At 38.8% G+C, this 13,479-nt stretch overlaps 1 protein-coding gene and 1 long non-coding RNA gene across 5 annotated transcripts in view; one reads left to right on the top strand and one right to left on the bottom strand.

The window, feature by feature from the left end:
- Positions 1 to 916: 916 nt before the first annotated feature.
- RNF144A (ring finger protein 144A) overlaps positions 917 to 13,479 on the bottom strand; it is a 62,727-nt gene continuing 50,164 nt past the window's right edge. For all 4 annotated transcript variants that reach the window (XM_077782415.2, XM_031504447.3, XM_085574551.1 and 1 more), the window contains 5 exons: positions 13,283 to 13,343; positions 12,089 to 12,296; positions 10,136 to 10,283; positions 8,811 to 8,900; positions 917 to 5,667 (listed from right to left, as the gene is read on the bottom strand). In XM_077782415.2, coding sequence (XP_077638541.1) covers positions 5,536 to 5,667; positions 8,811 to 8,900; positions 10,136 to 10,283; positions 12,089 to 12,296; positions 13,283 to 13,343 — 639 coding nt within the window. In that variant the 3' untranslated portion in view covers positions 917 to 5,535. The remainder of the gene's footprint in view (positions 5,668 to 8,810; positions 8,901 to 10,135; positions 10,284 to 12,088; positions 12,297 to 13,282; positions 13,344 to 13,479) is intronic.
- On the top strand, positions 10,238 to 11,421 carry LOC110467969 (uncharacterized). The gene is made up of 2 exons (XR_014953586.1): positions 10,238 to 10,363; positions 10,682 to 11,421. It is a non-coding gene; the product is annotated as an uncharacterized LOC110467969 (long non-coding RNA).

Here is a 13,479-nt window from a genome sequence, read left to right on the forward strand (position 1 = left end):
ACCTGGTAGAGAAATAGAGGTACTTCCCAAAAGCAAAAGGTCACTAAACTACACAGTTATTGCACAAGACTGAGAAATAATCCTACTCTCGAAGAGAAAACTGCAACATCAGACATCCATTAACTGGAAGCAACACAAGCAGAAAGATCATTATTAACAATACCTGCCCTAGAAGAGATCAAAACCCCTTATGGCTTTTAGACACTATTTTCTGCCAAATTAATTGAACAAAATATCTAACTTGCTCATACCTTTGTGGAGAAAAATCATTATGTTCCATGAAAATGAAAGAAGAAATGAGTTAGTAGCAACTATTACATGGCCTTTTTAAAAATTGTCAGGTAGAAAGCACATATATACATATTCTTTATGCACACCATTTTCTTGAAGAAATTGTGCCTACGCTTTTTTTACGGGTATAGACAAATTGTATCCTAACAAGTGAGAAATAAACTGTGGGAACCAAAGGAAAATCTACATTCTCAATTACAGGTTAGGCGAAATGCAAAATGCTTGTTGATGAAGTCAAGAACATGAGAACTCAATACCACTGTCAGAGAGCTAAATATGCTCGGTTATTCAGGAGATTGGGCTTTACTTTTAAATTTCCACACCAACCTGAGAGGAGTACAAGCTTCTTGCAGCCACCTGCACCAGACCTAAACCCATGGTGGCAAGAACATGTACACACCTCAGTGATCCCTGGGGCAGCACGTTCACCTGCTGTGCATCAAATTAGTTCTAGAGATATCCAGATTCCCTCTTTTAGCTAAGCTGGGAAATGGGGAGTCAGAAACCACAACTATGTACAGAATTGTGGCAGGAGGTCTCCAGGCCACAGGCTGTGCTTTCTCCAAAGGTCTGAGAGGCAGAGAAGCACAGGGAAAAGTCACTATGAAGAATCACAGGAAACACATTCATTTAAAATATCTATTGAAATTACAAATTAAACTCTCCAATATGATTCAAAGTACAAAACACCACATTAAAAGGCATTCAACAGCTCCTTTATACATCACAGTGTTAGTGGCACAAAATGCACTTACATTTCAAATACATCAACAGAACTATTTTTACACTGGTCAAATACATTATTTATACATATGCATGACTCCTTCATGCTTATCCCTATACAAGTTTAAAATACAGCATAATAAAATGATCAAGAAAGGTTCAGTTATGTACCATGAACCTGTACCCAATGTTCCTGGAATTCTTGTAAGATACACACAAATCAAAGCAATAATGAAGACCACAGGGCTCTAAACACAAACAGCATGCCTTACTTAGTACAAGTGCGTTAGCAATTAAGGGCTGATGCAGGCTTTTTTGATGTCCTTAGTATCACTGTCATCAACAACTGTAATTTACTTGTTTTCTTCAGGCTTTTAGATTATGTACATGAAATGTACAAACTTTGGTTTTAGAAAAGCAAACCTGCACAAAGGTTTATGCATGCTGCACCTTACTGGAATGATAATGGCCTGCATGAAAAAAATTTATTCCTGTACAGTAAAAGGCCTAGAGATGAAATGCACAGAACTTCATTATCATCTTCCTGCCCATAACAATTAAAAAAAAAAAAAAAACCACTTTGCATTTTTCTCATATATGGATATTTTATCCTGTCAGCTCCCTAAATGAGATATCCTGCCAGCTCCATAAATGAGAGCTATTCACTAATTTTGACTGTTTTCTGCATGTCAGGAGCTCAGCTGTAAACCGAGAGTTGGTTCAGTCTGCTGTTATTTGGGATTTTGCCTAATTTATGCACCAGAGTATCTGAGGAAAGATCATGCTTCTTAGTATGTGTGGGAAAGTATTCTAAATTTTTGACATGCTAAAGTCAGTAGTAGGAGGTTTCAGGATGAATAGCAACATGAATAAAAATGAAATATTAACATAAAACTACAGTAATCTTTTATATATAATTGTTCATCACAAACTTTTGAAAAGTTTCAAAACCAATGAATTTGCCCTCACAGCCCCCCTGAGGTAAACACTGGTCCATTCATTTAAAAGATGGTTAAACTGTGATAAAAGGCAGTAAGTGACTGCCCAATGTCACAGGGGAAAACCCAACACTGCCACCATTGAAGATGAAGTGGGCTGTGCTCCCGATCTCTCTCAGGACTGGCTTCAGCCCAACTAATGGCTCTGGAGCTGTGACTCCACACAGACATGACACCCCAGAAGAACATGCAGATGATGTACTGGTACAAACTCCATTAAAAAACATTTATGAACAGACGAGTCACTCAAGGTCTGGACTTGATCCTTGTGGGTGCTTTCAAATCAGAATATTGATTCTGATGTGAATATAAACCCCCTAAATAATGGCACAACCATAAAAATGCAGCAGAAATCACACTGTGATACTTATTTTTCTGGTGCAAATCCAAAAAGCCATAGCTGTTGTAACAGATTTTCATTTGAAAAGACAAAGAAACAAACATTCCCTTTCTTATGGCAGGGGGTTTAAATGTCAGAGTTTAAAACTATGTCTTTACAATTGAGTTTTGGAGTATTAAATGTCACACTATCAACATAAGCTGTAACATAAAAGCATCCTGAACTTAATAAATCACCACCAAAAGTTGCTACTTTGGAACAAAATCATCATTAAAAATAATAACAGTAATAATAATAACATTAACAACAATAAAAACAAACAAAAAAATCCCCGAGAATACAGATGGAATGATATTTAGCAAACCTGAAAAGACTGGGTAGGTATTTGGTAAATATAGCCTAGTCCAACAGCTGGGATGTGAAACTAAAGTTGTGTCATAAAAATCACCAGTAGCAATTCAAGTATGTTAAGATCAGAGACATACTGACACAGTTTTCTGATTGTATATAATGTTACCTATGAGTAGCGATTATAAATTATCATTTTAAAATTTCTATATATGCAAACAACTTATTTCTCTTTCTTTTTTCTTTTAAATGTGGAAATGAATTAATTCTGTCACTGATTATTAACTAGCCACACAGCACTTTGGAAAAGTAAAATTTTGCTGTATTTTGACATAAATTCTCTAAGAAAGGCACAGAGAAAATAAACCTCCTCATACCAGGACACCTAATACTGTTCACAGGCCAGTGAATGTCTCCTGTTTACTATGATCTCAGTAGGAGAGTTGGTCATCAGTCACAACCAAAATACAGCAACACCCCTTAGAGTCCCAGCTGGAAAATTAAGAACCCATGAAGTCTTTACATCATATTGTCCAAGGTTTTTTCCTCCAGTTAAACAGGAGTACAGGGCCAGGAAGGAAAGGACATAGTTCAAGCTAACCTTCAGGAAGCTGTCCTTTGCAGAAAGGTTTCCACTAATTTTGGACAGTGAAGTTATGATTCAGGACAGCTCAGGTGCGTGGCTTGGGATCCTTCTGGGAAATGGACTGAGCTGATGCCAGAGGGAGAGAAGCACCTCCCTGCCCAGTGAACCCAGCAGTGCTTCACAGACCCTGGAGCTGGCAAACAGGGATCAAATGCACTACCAGATTTCCCTACAAGGATTTTTGAAGCAATTTTTAATAACAAAGATAGCCAAGATACTAAAGGTACTCAGATAACAAAAGATCTGAACTGTGCATTGCCATAAACAATCTGAAGATATCATGAATTCAGATTTGCTGGAAACAAGCTATCCTTTTTATTCACATTACAGAGGCTGAACTCACTAAAATAAAACCAAGTAAGCAAATTGCAGACAGTCTCCAGCTCCTAGAGTTAAAATCTATGGTTAGATACAGTTTGAATTTGGACAGCACTCAACTTGGAAGATAAGGGAGGAGAATAGTTTTATAAAAATAAATTAGCGTTTTCAAAACTGTGCCCTACAATATTTTTATTAAACAGATAGACAGTGTAAACCAAAAGCCAATAAAGAGTAATTTTTTTATGGTTGAGCTACGAAATCATATTCCCAGCCTGTGAGAGCAGCCAGAAGCAGATGCCTTTAAGGATCTTAGGACATTTTCAGTGTAAAGTTATCCTGGCTTCAAGATATTCATTCCTGTCAGGACATTGCTAATGGCAGAAATAAATTATGAACAAAACAATGCGGTAAAACTTCAGTCCACAGGCCATTCAAAAGAATGTTTTCCTTCGTATTACAGACATACACATTGTTTCAGGTGCTTCACATTTCATGGCAAGAAATTATAAGTCAAATTCTTGTTGGCTTTAAAATAGAGCAAAATGGTTTTCAAGAAAATATTTCTACAGAGAAACCTCAATGGTGTAGTATGTTGAACAGCACACTTTACTACCCTGAAAACAGAGCACTGAATTCTGCAAAACTATCAAGTGATTAGCTTTCAAATAAAAACTTATTTTGTCACAGTATTGTTATTAGCACAATACACCACATATCATACAATACTATCTCTGAAAATGGGCTAAGTAGTTTAAATGCAAACTATTCCACAAATATTCCAGGCATTTTCATATTAACTACAGGGATAACAATGATGTATTTTTGTATTTAAAAGGAAAGACTCATTGATAACCCAAAAGTCTGCTAAACAGTAAAGTTAGTCCTGTATTTTTTATTAATTGTCCTAAAGACAGAAGCAAGCTATTCTCAATTTCCAAAATAATTCAATAGCACAGCTATTTACACATTTGGTTTAAATAGGGTTTTATATATATATATATCTATGTATCTATAAAAAGATTAAGATACCTGGATTAGAAGTTACATAGCCCTATAAGTGTAGCAGAACCCTAAAGAGTAACAAAAAATAACAATTCAGAAAAACACTAGTGGTCCAGGGGTAAGCAATATCAGTGTATTTTTAAAAGAAACTTGATGAAATAGCAGGTTTATGTCACCACTCAACCTTACAGCTTCATCAATTAATTTTAAAATGTAGCTTTTATTCAAACAAATTTCTTATAAAATTCATGGAAGGCAGCAGGACCAATTTTTTCCCTCTGATCCTCCCCAAATTTCAAGAAAGGCATAGGATGGCCTGTATGCACCTTACTACTTTTGTTATACTTGGAAAAAGCACTAAAAAGGACATTGAGATGGCTTTAACAAAATCAGATGTGCAATAAAGTCACATGAAGTTGACTATCAGATTTAAATGATAGTCAACTCAAAGATATGCAGGAGTAAGACACCAAATTTGGAAGCAAACAGATATGCAAAAGTTTGTAGGCTTTTTCAGCTTGGTTTGCTGATGCTGTTCAGTACAGTCCCCAGTACACCAGCAGGGCAGCACCAACCTTTTGCATTATTTTTATAATAAAAGCAGTATCATCTCTTAATTTCAGACAGCTACCCAGGTCTGTGCTCTCCCTTTAGCACCAAACTTGCCTTATATTACCCTCCTTGTCTGTTATCAAGTGATCTGTACAACAGTAGTAATAACAGTTCCTGGAATCAAGACTGTGTCAATGAAAAGCAGAATGGGCAAGTAAGGCTACAGCAATGTAAGTGCAGGAGGGAAACATAACAGCAACAGTAAAATCAAAACATGTTGTCCAATCTTGACATGAGTCCACTCTTCTCTCAGTCTAGGTTGGTAGAGGGTCATCATCTCCTTTATTACATTTGCACTTGCAGCACAGAACAAATGGTGTAGCAAGTAGAAGGAAAGGGGAAGCCACCAAAAGTAGAAGACCAAATCCTGCAAAAATGCCTACCACCTGTAAGAGAAAGGGATAGCATTGTGTCAGGGATAGCATTGCCTAGATTCTGTGTCTGCTACATCATTGCATCATCTGTATTCATCAAAAAAACCTCAGCAAATGCCACTGACCTTATCAAAGCCAGAACTACCACGTGTATGACTGACTCCCCACAGTCAGCTGTTGTGACCAGAAAATGCCAGTGAAAGTAGTATGAATGTTCATGTCTTATGGTTCCTGTCAGAACTGTGCCAAAGAATTCTGTTTTATCACACAAGGTGATGCAGATGGCTATTTGCCTTTTTGAATCTTCTTATATCTCAAACAACTAAGGAAGCAAATCACTACTTCTTTTGTTGATCAAACCTAAATACTAAATATTGAAATCAAGGCTACAAAAAAGACTTCCACTTTCAGGTGCTCCCTTTTTTTCTGGAGAAAGCTTCAAGAAGAATCAGTCAAGGCGTTGGTGGTGTTCAGAGAATCTGGGAAGAACCCCACAATGTCCCACCAGCATGCACTCAAGCTTGGGAATTTCAATCACAGATTACTAACACCATGGACTATAGCAGGACTTTGCAAATGCAATGACTTTTTGTAGTCAGACCTGAGCTCATGCTGCTGCTTCAGGGCACACGATCTAACTCCTAAGTGCATCTTTTTCATTGACATTTATTGATCACCTCCTTCCCAGCATGAGCAGGGGACTATAGACTTACTTAACTGCTCAGTGCAACAAAGCAGTAATTTCTACAGAGCTTAAATTTGGAAAATCATTTTTAAAAACATTCAAGTTGAGCTTCATCCCCTGAGAAAGTTTCCCATTTGCCATAGGCAACTGTAAGAGTGATGCTGCAATGATATGCCCACAAATTATTTAAGAGAATAATCTAGATTTATTCACATGAGAGTGTCTGTGAATAATTCTGAATAATGATGGCAAGAGTGGAATGCTAATGCAGAAGGCAAAATGAAATTAGAGCGCAGCACTCATTAAGGAATCTTCTAGTCAGGGCTAGATACGCCACTTCAATTAGCTGGCTCATATTGAATTAGCCACGGTAGAGATGGGATGGTGCAGTAGCACTTTGCTGGCCACGGCGGGCGGCCGCGGGAGGTGGCGCTGCGCGACAGCGCCGCGGGCGCGCCGGGACCGGCTGCCGCGGGGCGCCGCTGCCGCGGAAGGGCCGGGACCGGCTGCCGCGGGGCGCCGCTGCCGCGGGGCGCCGGGACCGGCTGCCGCGGGGCGCCGCTGCCGCGGGGCGCCGGGACCGGCTGCCGCGGGGCGCCGCTGCCGCGGGGCGCCGGGACCGGCTGCCGCGGGGCGCCGCTGCCGCGGGGCGCCGCTGCCGCGGGGCGCCGCTGCCGCGGGGCGCCGCTGCCGCGGGGCGCCGCTGCCGCGCCCTCGCCGCTTCACTCCCTCCCTGCAGCAGCGCCTCCGTCAGCTTCACAGGTGGGCACGGTTCGCATCTCATTCTGGTTTTTTTGGTGGTGGTGCTGACAAGCTGATGGAACTTCTACTAATCTCTGCATTTATTTCCCAGAAAGGAAAGTTAAATTCTCATATTTAAAAAAACATGAGCTGCAACTACTGCCATGCTGCTCTTTGCAACCCAGGCTGACTGCACTGGTCAGACAGAGCCAAGCTAGAAGCTGGATATTCAATGGACTAGACTGACTACTGGTAATTAATATAAAAAAATCTATTTATACTTTCCTTTCAACTTCAATATGCCATCAAAGAAATCATTGAGTTTTAATTTTTTTGTTTTGCTGGTTTTGTTTTTTGATGTGGTTTTGTGTGTGTGTGTGTGTGGTGGGGGGTGTTGTTTATTTTTAAGTAAAACTGCCCGCTGAGTATTTACTTACTTGTTCCTTGGTTCTTTTTCTTCTGAAGAAATTGCTGCCCTACTAGGCATCAAGCCATTTTCTCTGGCCAAAACAAATATTTTTTTAAATCCACAAACAACAAACCAAAGACTTACCTCAATTTGCTTTGGATAAATCTAAGAACCTTAACAACCTACTCAAAGTTAATATAAGGAAACAATTGCAGTGTTGATTTGGTTTCAGTGGGTTTAGCTGAATTACATCCTGACTAGTAGTGAATATCACCTTCTTTCTCAACAATGACCAGATCATCAAGCATTCCATACATCAAACATATTTGCACAAACTGCAGTTACTTAGAAAATATTCCAAATATCAGATTAATCACCACATACTACAGGTTTATCAAGTAAACTTAATGTACCCACACTCCTCCTGAGATACCATTGGCTAATCCAAGCAAAAGCCAGTCCACAGCTCAGATACCCAGTGGTAAGGGTGAAAGGAGAGGTGCGAGATCCTTCTCCTTTTATTTCAGTTTAGCTATTTATCCAGACTTGATGATTATTCTATAGACTTGGGGTTTATGCTCACATGGAAAGAAGTCTGTACCTCAAGAAAAGTACCTCTCTCAAGCTAAGGTAGCTTTTTCCAGGCACACAGTAAATTTAGGAAGAGATGACTCAGATACACAGATGTCCCCCTATCTCTGAAGTGACTGTAAAGGCAGTAGATTGGACCAAGTCACACATTAGCATTTACACTGCATGCATCAAAGTGCTGCAGAGAACTCTTTTATTGCCAGCACTCTTGCTGAGTCTAGCAACACTGAATTTAGACTAAAAGAGATATTCCTACACTCTCTGCAATTGTCAGTTTGAATCTGTGTTTGAAATTGCTGATAAACCATCAGGGTTACTTTCTATCCAACCAACAGGAAGGAGTCAGAGACCACAGCAAGATAATGTCTGTATTCATGTTAATTCCTTTCCAGTTTTGGATCCAGAGCTAAAAATGCCTTGCAAAAAGAGCTTCCTTGTAAGTAATACTGATGGTGGCAACCTAGTTCATCCTCCAAATTCAGTGAGAACAATCTAGACTGGCACTGAACTGGCTCTGCAAGCATACATCTTCTGGTTATCTCAGGCATTTTGCCAAGGAGGGACTCCTCTAGGAGAACTAATTGTTCCACTCCAAGTTACTGCCCTCTTTTTATCTGCTACAAAAATGAGTTACAAAAATTTGGCACAGAATTTATCCTAAGGATTTAAAATGAGGCACTATGACAGTAGTAGACCTGTAGAGAGAGCTTTCAAAGATCTGAGCTTTACCTGCGTCCTGTGCCAGATAACAGATGCCCTGGAGTGCCCCAGCTTGTTTCGACAAGGTCCTTTGTCATAATGTATAAGGAGAAAATCATCCTACAAATATTAAATGAGAAGGTAGGCAATAAACAGAAATTCTTCAAGTTACAAAACACTATATTCTGACAACTTAAACCCAGGAATCACATAGGAAGTAAAACCAAGTGGACATGGCCATGTCCAACCTTTCCAAAGTGCTTTGTTTCCACTTAGGTATCCTCAAAAACAGGTTTGTTTGGCGTGTTATAGATATATAACAAATTCTTCTCCCAAAGGGTCTAAAGCTGCATATTTAAACCCTAGCATGAAGTTTAGCAAGAAAATACAAGAAGATAAGCTGACCACTGCATGTATTTTACACACATATAGCAAGAGCAAAGGAAAATCAGTACTTGTGCTGCAGACTTCCCAAAGTTGGTTTATCTAGCTGAAGAACAGAATGACAAAACAGATTTTTGAGATATTAGACTCCTATCAATTCTGTCAGCCTCTCAAAAACCAGACAAGATAATAAGTCTAGTTCTAAGGAAACACTCCTTTTTTATCTGTGAGAGCATGTGAGAAGCCTGTAACTTCAGGATTGTTAGTAAAGTATTCAAATGGGACAACCACAAGATTTGAATAGCTGGAGTAGCTCTCAGGAACCTAATTTCCTTTGCTATTGTTAACAATAATAAAGCAAAACTGATGACATGGAAACAGATGTTGTGTATTGCAAATACTCTGATCTGTGAGCATGATAACAGGCTGATTTAAAAAAATTATAAACATATGACAGCAGCAGCTTATAGACCAATAAATTCCTGCTGTTGGGAGAACACTGTATTCTTTCTCCTATGTCAGATATATTTCTTGTCCCATGGAATACAATGAATGGTAAACAAATTAGACTGCTAGTGACATACCATACCACATCTAGTTTGTTAAACATCCTCAGACTAAGAGTATTGCTAGTCTCATACTGTAATGCCTTAAAGAAAGACATCAAAAAGTCAGCACTGGAAAAAAAAAGCAACACCCTTCCCTATGTTAGGCGCCATGTAAAGATTGTAGACAGATTAGCGTCATAAAATTTTACTTTTTAATAATTATTTACTGACTCAGAACAAATGCTAAATTCACACAGGTCAGATAAGTAAAACAGAGGATACAAATCCTATCAAATTCTCAGCACCAGCTCTGATGAGTTGTGGCCAGAAGCTAGTGAGCTATTTAATTGATTAAAGAGACAGCTGGATGGCAAAGCAATGAACTAAGCTTCTGAGAGCCAAGAGTGTATGGCATGTACTCACATCAAGAGATTCCAGACAGTACCAGCAAAAGGCATGTTTGCAATTCTTACACATCATTTGGGCACAGCCTTCATCTCGTTCAATGTAAACTTTACACTTTGGACAGCGTTTGATTGGAGCATCATCATCTTCCATTTTGAAAACTGAACTGTGGGAGAGAGTGAGAAATTAGCAAAATGCATGATCATGTCAGTTTAGAGAAGAATGTCTAAGAATTGTGCTAAGAAGGTAAGCCTGCTTTTTTTGCTTAAAAAAAGATAAATTACTAGAGATTCAGGAATTCAAATTATTTTATTATTCAGATATTATGCCTGTAGAATGCTTTTCAAACATATCTCTAGGAAAAGATGTTTAATGACTATAGTGTCTACATAAAAGTTAGGATATTTTATTTACCATGCAAAAAACATCTGGTTTTGTTATCTAGCAATAATAATAGATATTAAACAGTTTTCCCCTGTAATGTACCAGAGGAGAAGGAGGTAGCTCACACCTTAATATTTTATACATCTAGATTATTTTCCTTTTCTCTCCTTTCTTTCTCAGATAAAGAAACAATCCCTTGATTGCACAAAAGCCCTAGATCACATTCCTTTGGACTAGGGCATCAGGGATATTACTTCTCTGTGCTCACCTGGAGGATCCTGCCTAGGAGTTTCCCTCCAAATCAAGAACAAGAAGATTTTGGTGCATATTGCTCTTTCAGTTAAACTTTGTCTCTGTTGACAGACTCCTAACAAGTCACAGCTCATGAGTTAGGGTCACCACTGATTGTTCTTGCACAAGGTTGTGCAAACCTGCAGGTGTTCCTTCATATCATGGGCACAACACAGAGGAATGCTGAAACAGTGGGATAACTTTTATTTCCCTTGTGTAGCTTTCTATGCAGGTTTTATGCTCACTAAGAACTAAAATGTACCTTAAATGACAATTCCTGCAGCTACTGCCAGTGTGACATACTGATGGAATGAAGAATGACTGATGGACAATTTGGTGAAAAGCAGGACTGATCATTGATCAATCAATCAATTGATTTGCCCAATAGCAGGACAAAAGGGCACACGCTAATTATTAACACTAGAGGTGACTGTACTAGAAAAAATGCTTTGTATACATAAAATGTACATGAAACTCCTAATTCTGCTAACAGACACATTATGCTCCACAATAATGAAAATAAAAATTACTTTTACTTGATGGAGTAAAAAAATTAAGCATGGAATAAAATCTAAAAGAAACCAAAACACTAAGCAAAAATAAATAAAGTTTGTTACCTTGCCATGAAATTTAGCAAAGTGCAGTTCTTGTCAAGCATACACAAAAGCATGTGCCAAAATTAGTATATTTGATCAGGAACTCATCATGACAGCATCCTAGCTAGTCATCTGTTACAGCAAAGCTTGAAAGAAGACAAGGTATGAGTAACTAAGTTCAAGGCTGGGCAGGGCTTTAATGATACCTAGGAGTGCAACACCATTTTTGAAAAAGCCCAGGCATGAAGTGGAACTCATACATAATGGCCTTTCTTATTCAGTGGCTGCAATTTGCCACCAGAGCCCACTTGAAACAGAACTTAAGATCATAGGGCAAATGTGCAGCAGAGGTGATGATTGGCAGGGTATCTTAAAAATCATTGTCTGGCATGATATTAAAAACTCTCACATTGTCCAGGAGAGCAGCAATAACAAGATCATCTCTCAAGGGAGGCTGATGAGCTGCCTGGATGTCACATTTTTCTCACTGGGGCAAAAGGCCAAAAGCTCAAACAGCTCCTTTGTGCTTTGCTGGGAATGCTGGCAAAGAGTGAGGCTGCCAAGAGCTGTTTAGTTTTAGAATACAGCTTTAAAAGAACAGGAACAACTAAATGAAGGAAACAGCTTTAGAACAAAACATCGGGAAAATGCCTCTTTGAGTTTTTAGCTTCTAAATACTTCATCTTTTGCAATATCTTACCTTGTTTCTCCTGGAAGAAAAGAGATTGGCATGCTCTCTTGACAGCCTTGACCTGGATGCCAATTAGATTTGCAAGCAGAGCAGAACTCAATGTCACACACTTTGCACTGGACCAGCTGAGGGTCCTGTGGGCTTGATTCCTGGAGCTGGCAAACTGCCTGGCACGTAGAGGATGGACACCAAGTTCGGCATGGATCCAAAAGCACTTCTGCAAAGGGACATAAAAGAACCAAATTCAAAGGCAGATACAAGATCAGCCTTCCATAACAATGCATTTCAGCTGAGGTTGACTGGCAGGGCATTTGAAGACACAAATTTTCAAAAGGAACTTTTTAATTTATGTGACACAGATTGACATACATCTGGCCTGCTTTGCAAACAGGCACCAAACCAAAGTGAGTTTCATGAGTCTCAATTAATTGCCCTCTTTCATTCACCAAAGTAAACTTGTTCTGAGAATGAGATGTATTTTTTTCAGTTGTACTTGAGGTTAAATACAGTGTATACTATGCAGTTAAACCCACCAAAAAGTGTTTTTACAATGCTTTGCCCTGTAGGAACCTATTTCAAGTTGACCTCTATCCTAATGTAACCACATGATTAACAACCACCTAAGATACAGTTTTATCTGTTTCTTGGGTACTCTTTACAGATAACTCATTTCATGTTTCACAGCCCAGTTCAGGCAATAAAACCTGCTAATTGCAGTGGTCTCTAGCAAAACTTTAAGTTCTCTATGGCTACACCATTCCACATCTCCGTAGGCACAAGGTCATCTTATGTGTTTGTATCTTTACACACAGAACCGCTCATTAATTCTGTACCAAATGCTAACCCAGGAGATAATCGTGGCTCTGTGAAAGAGGTCAGTATTCCTCTCCAGCCCCTGTAACACTAGTAGTCAACTTAAATAGCAAAGCTCAAAATAGAAATCACTCTCTCCCTTAGTTATTTAGAAATATAATACATAGCAATTTTCTTTCCTTAGTTTATTCCCAGAGTGCTGCAGTTCTGGGAATCATGCAGGCAAGAACAGAAGCAATTACTTTTTAGGTTTTGGGGTTTTTCTTTCTGATAACTAAGCAATTAACGCACAATGCTACTGCAAGAACATATGCAGGGATTCTGATTTATAGAATTGCTCTGAACAAACCCTCTCTCACAGCCTTCAATGGATAGTGTTACATGTGTTACCTCTTTCAAACTGTAGCTTCTTATACCTTTGCATGATTTCTGATGCAACCATGCACTCAATCTGTTGAAAAAAGGAAAAGAAGAAAAAATTCTAATTAGGAACAGCAATAATCTAGTAATTTTAAATAAACAGAATGTTTTTGACCTTTGAAGGATTAATAAAAACATATGTTGTCAACAATGAAGCTGTAACATAA

This window comes from Lonchura striata, chromosome 3 (assembly GCF_050655825.1).
Source record: "Lonchura striata isolate lonStrDom1 chromosome 3, ASM5065582v1, whole genome shotgun sequence".
NCBI lineage: Eukaryota > Metazoa > Chordata > Aves > Passeriformes > Estrildidae > Lonchura > Lonchura striata.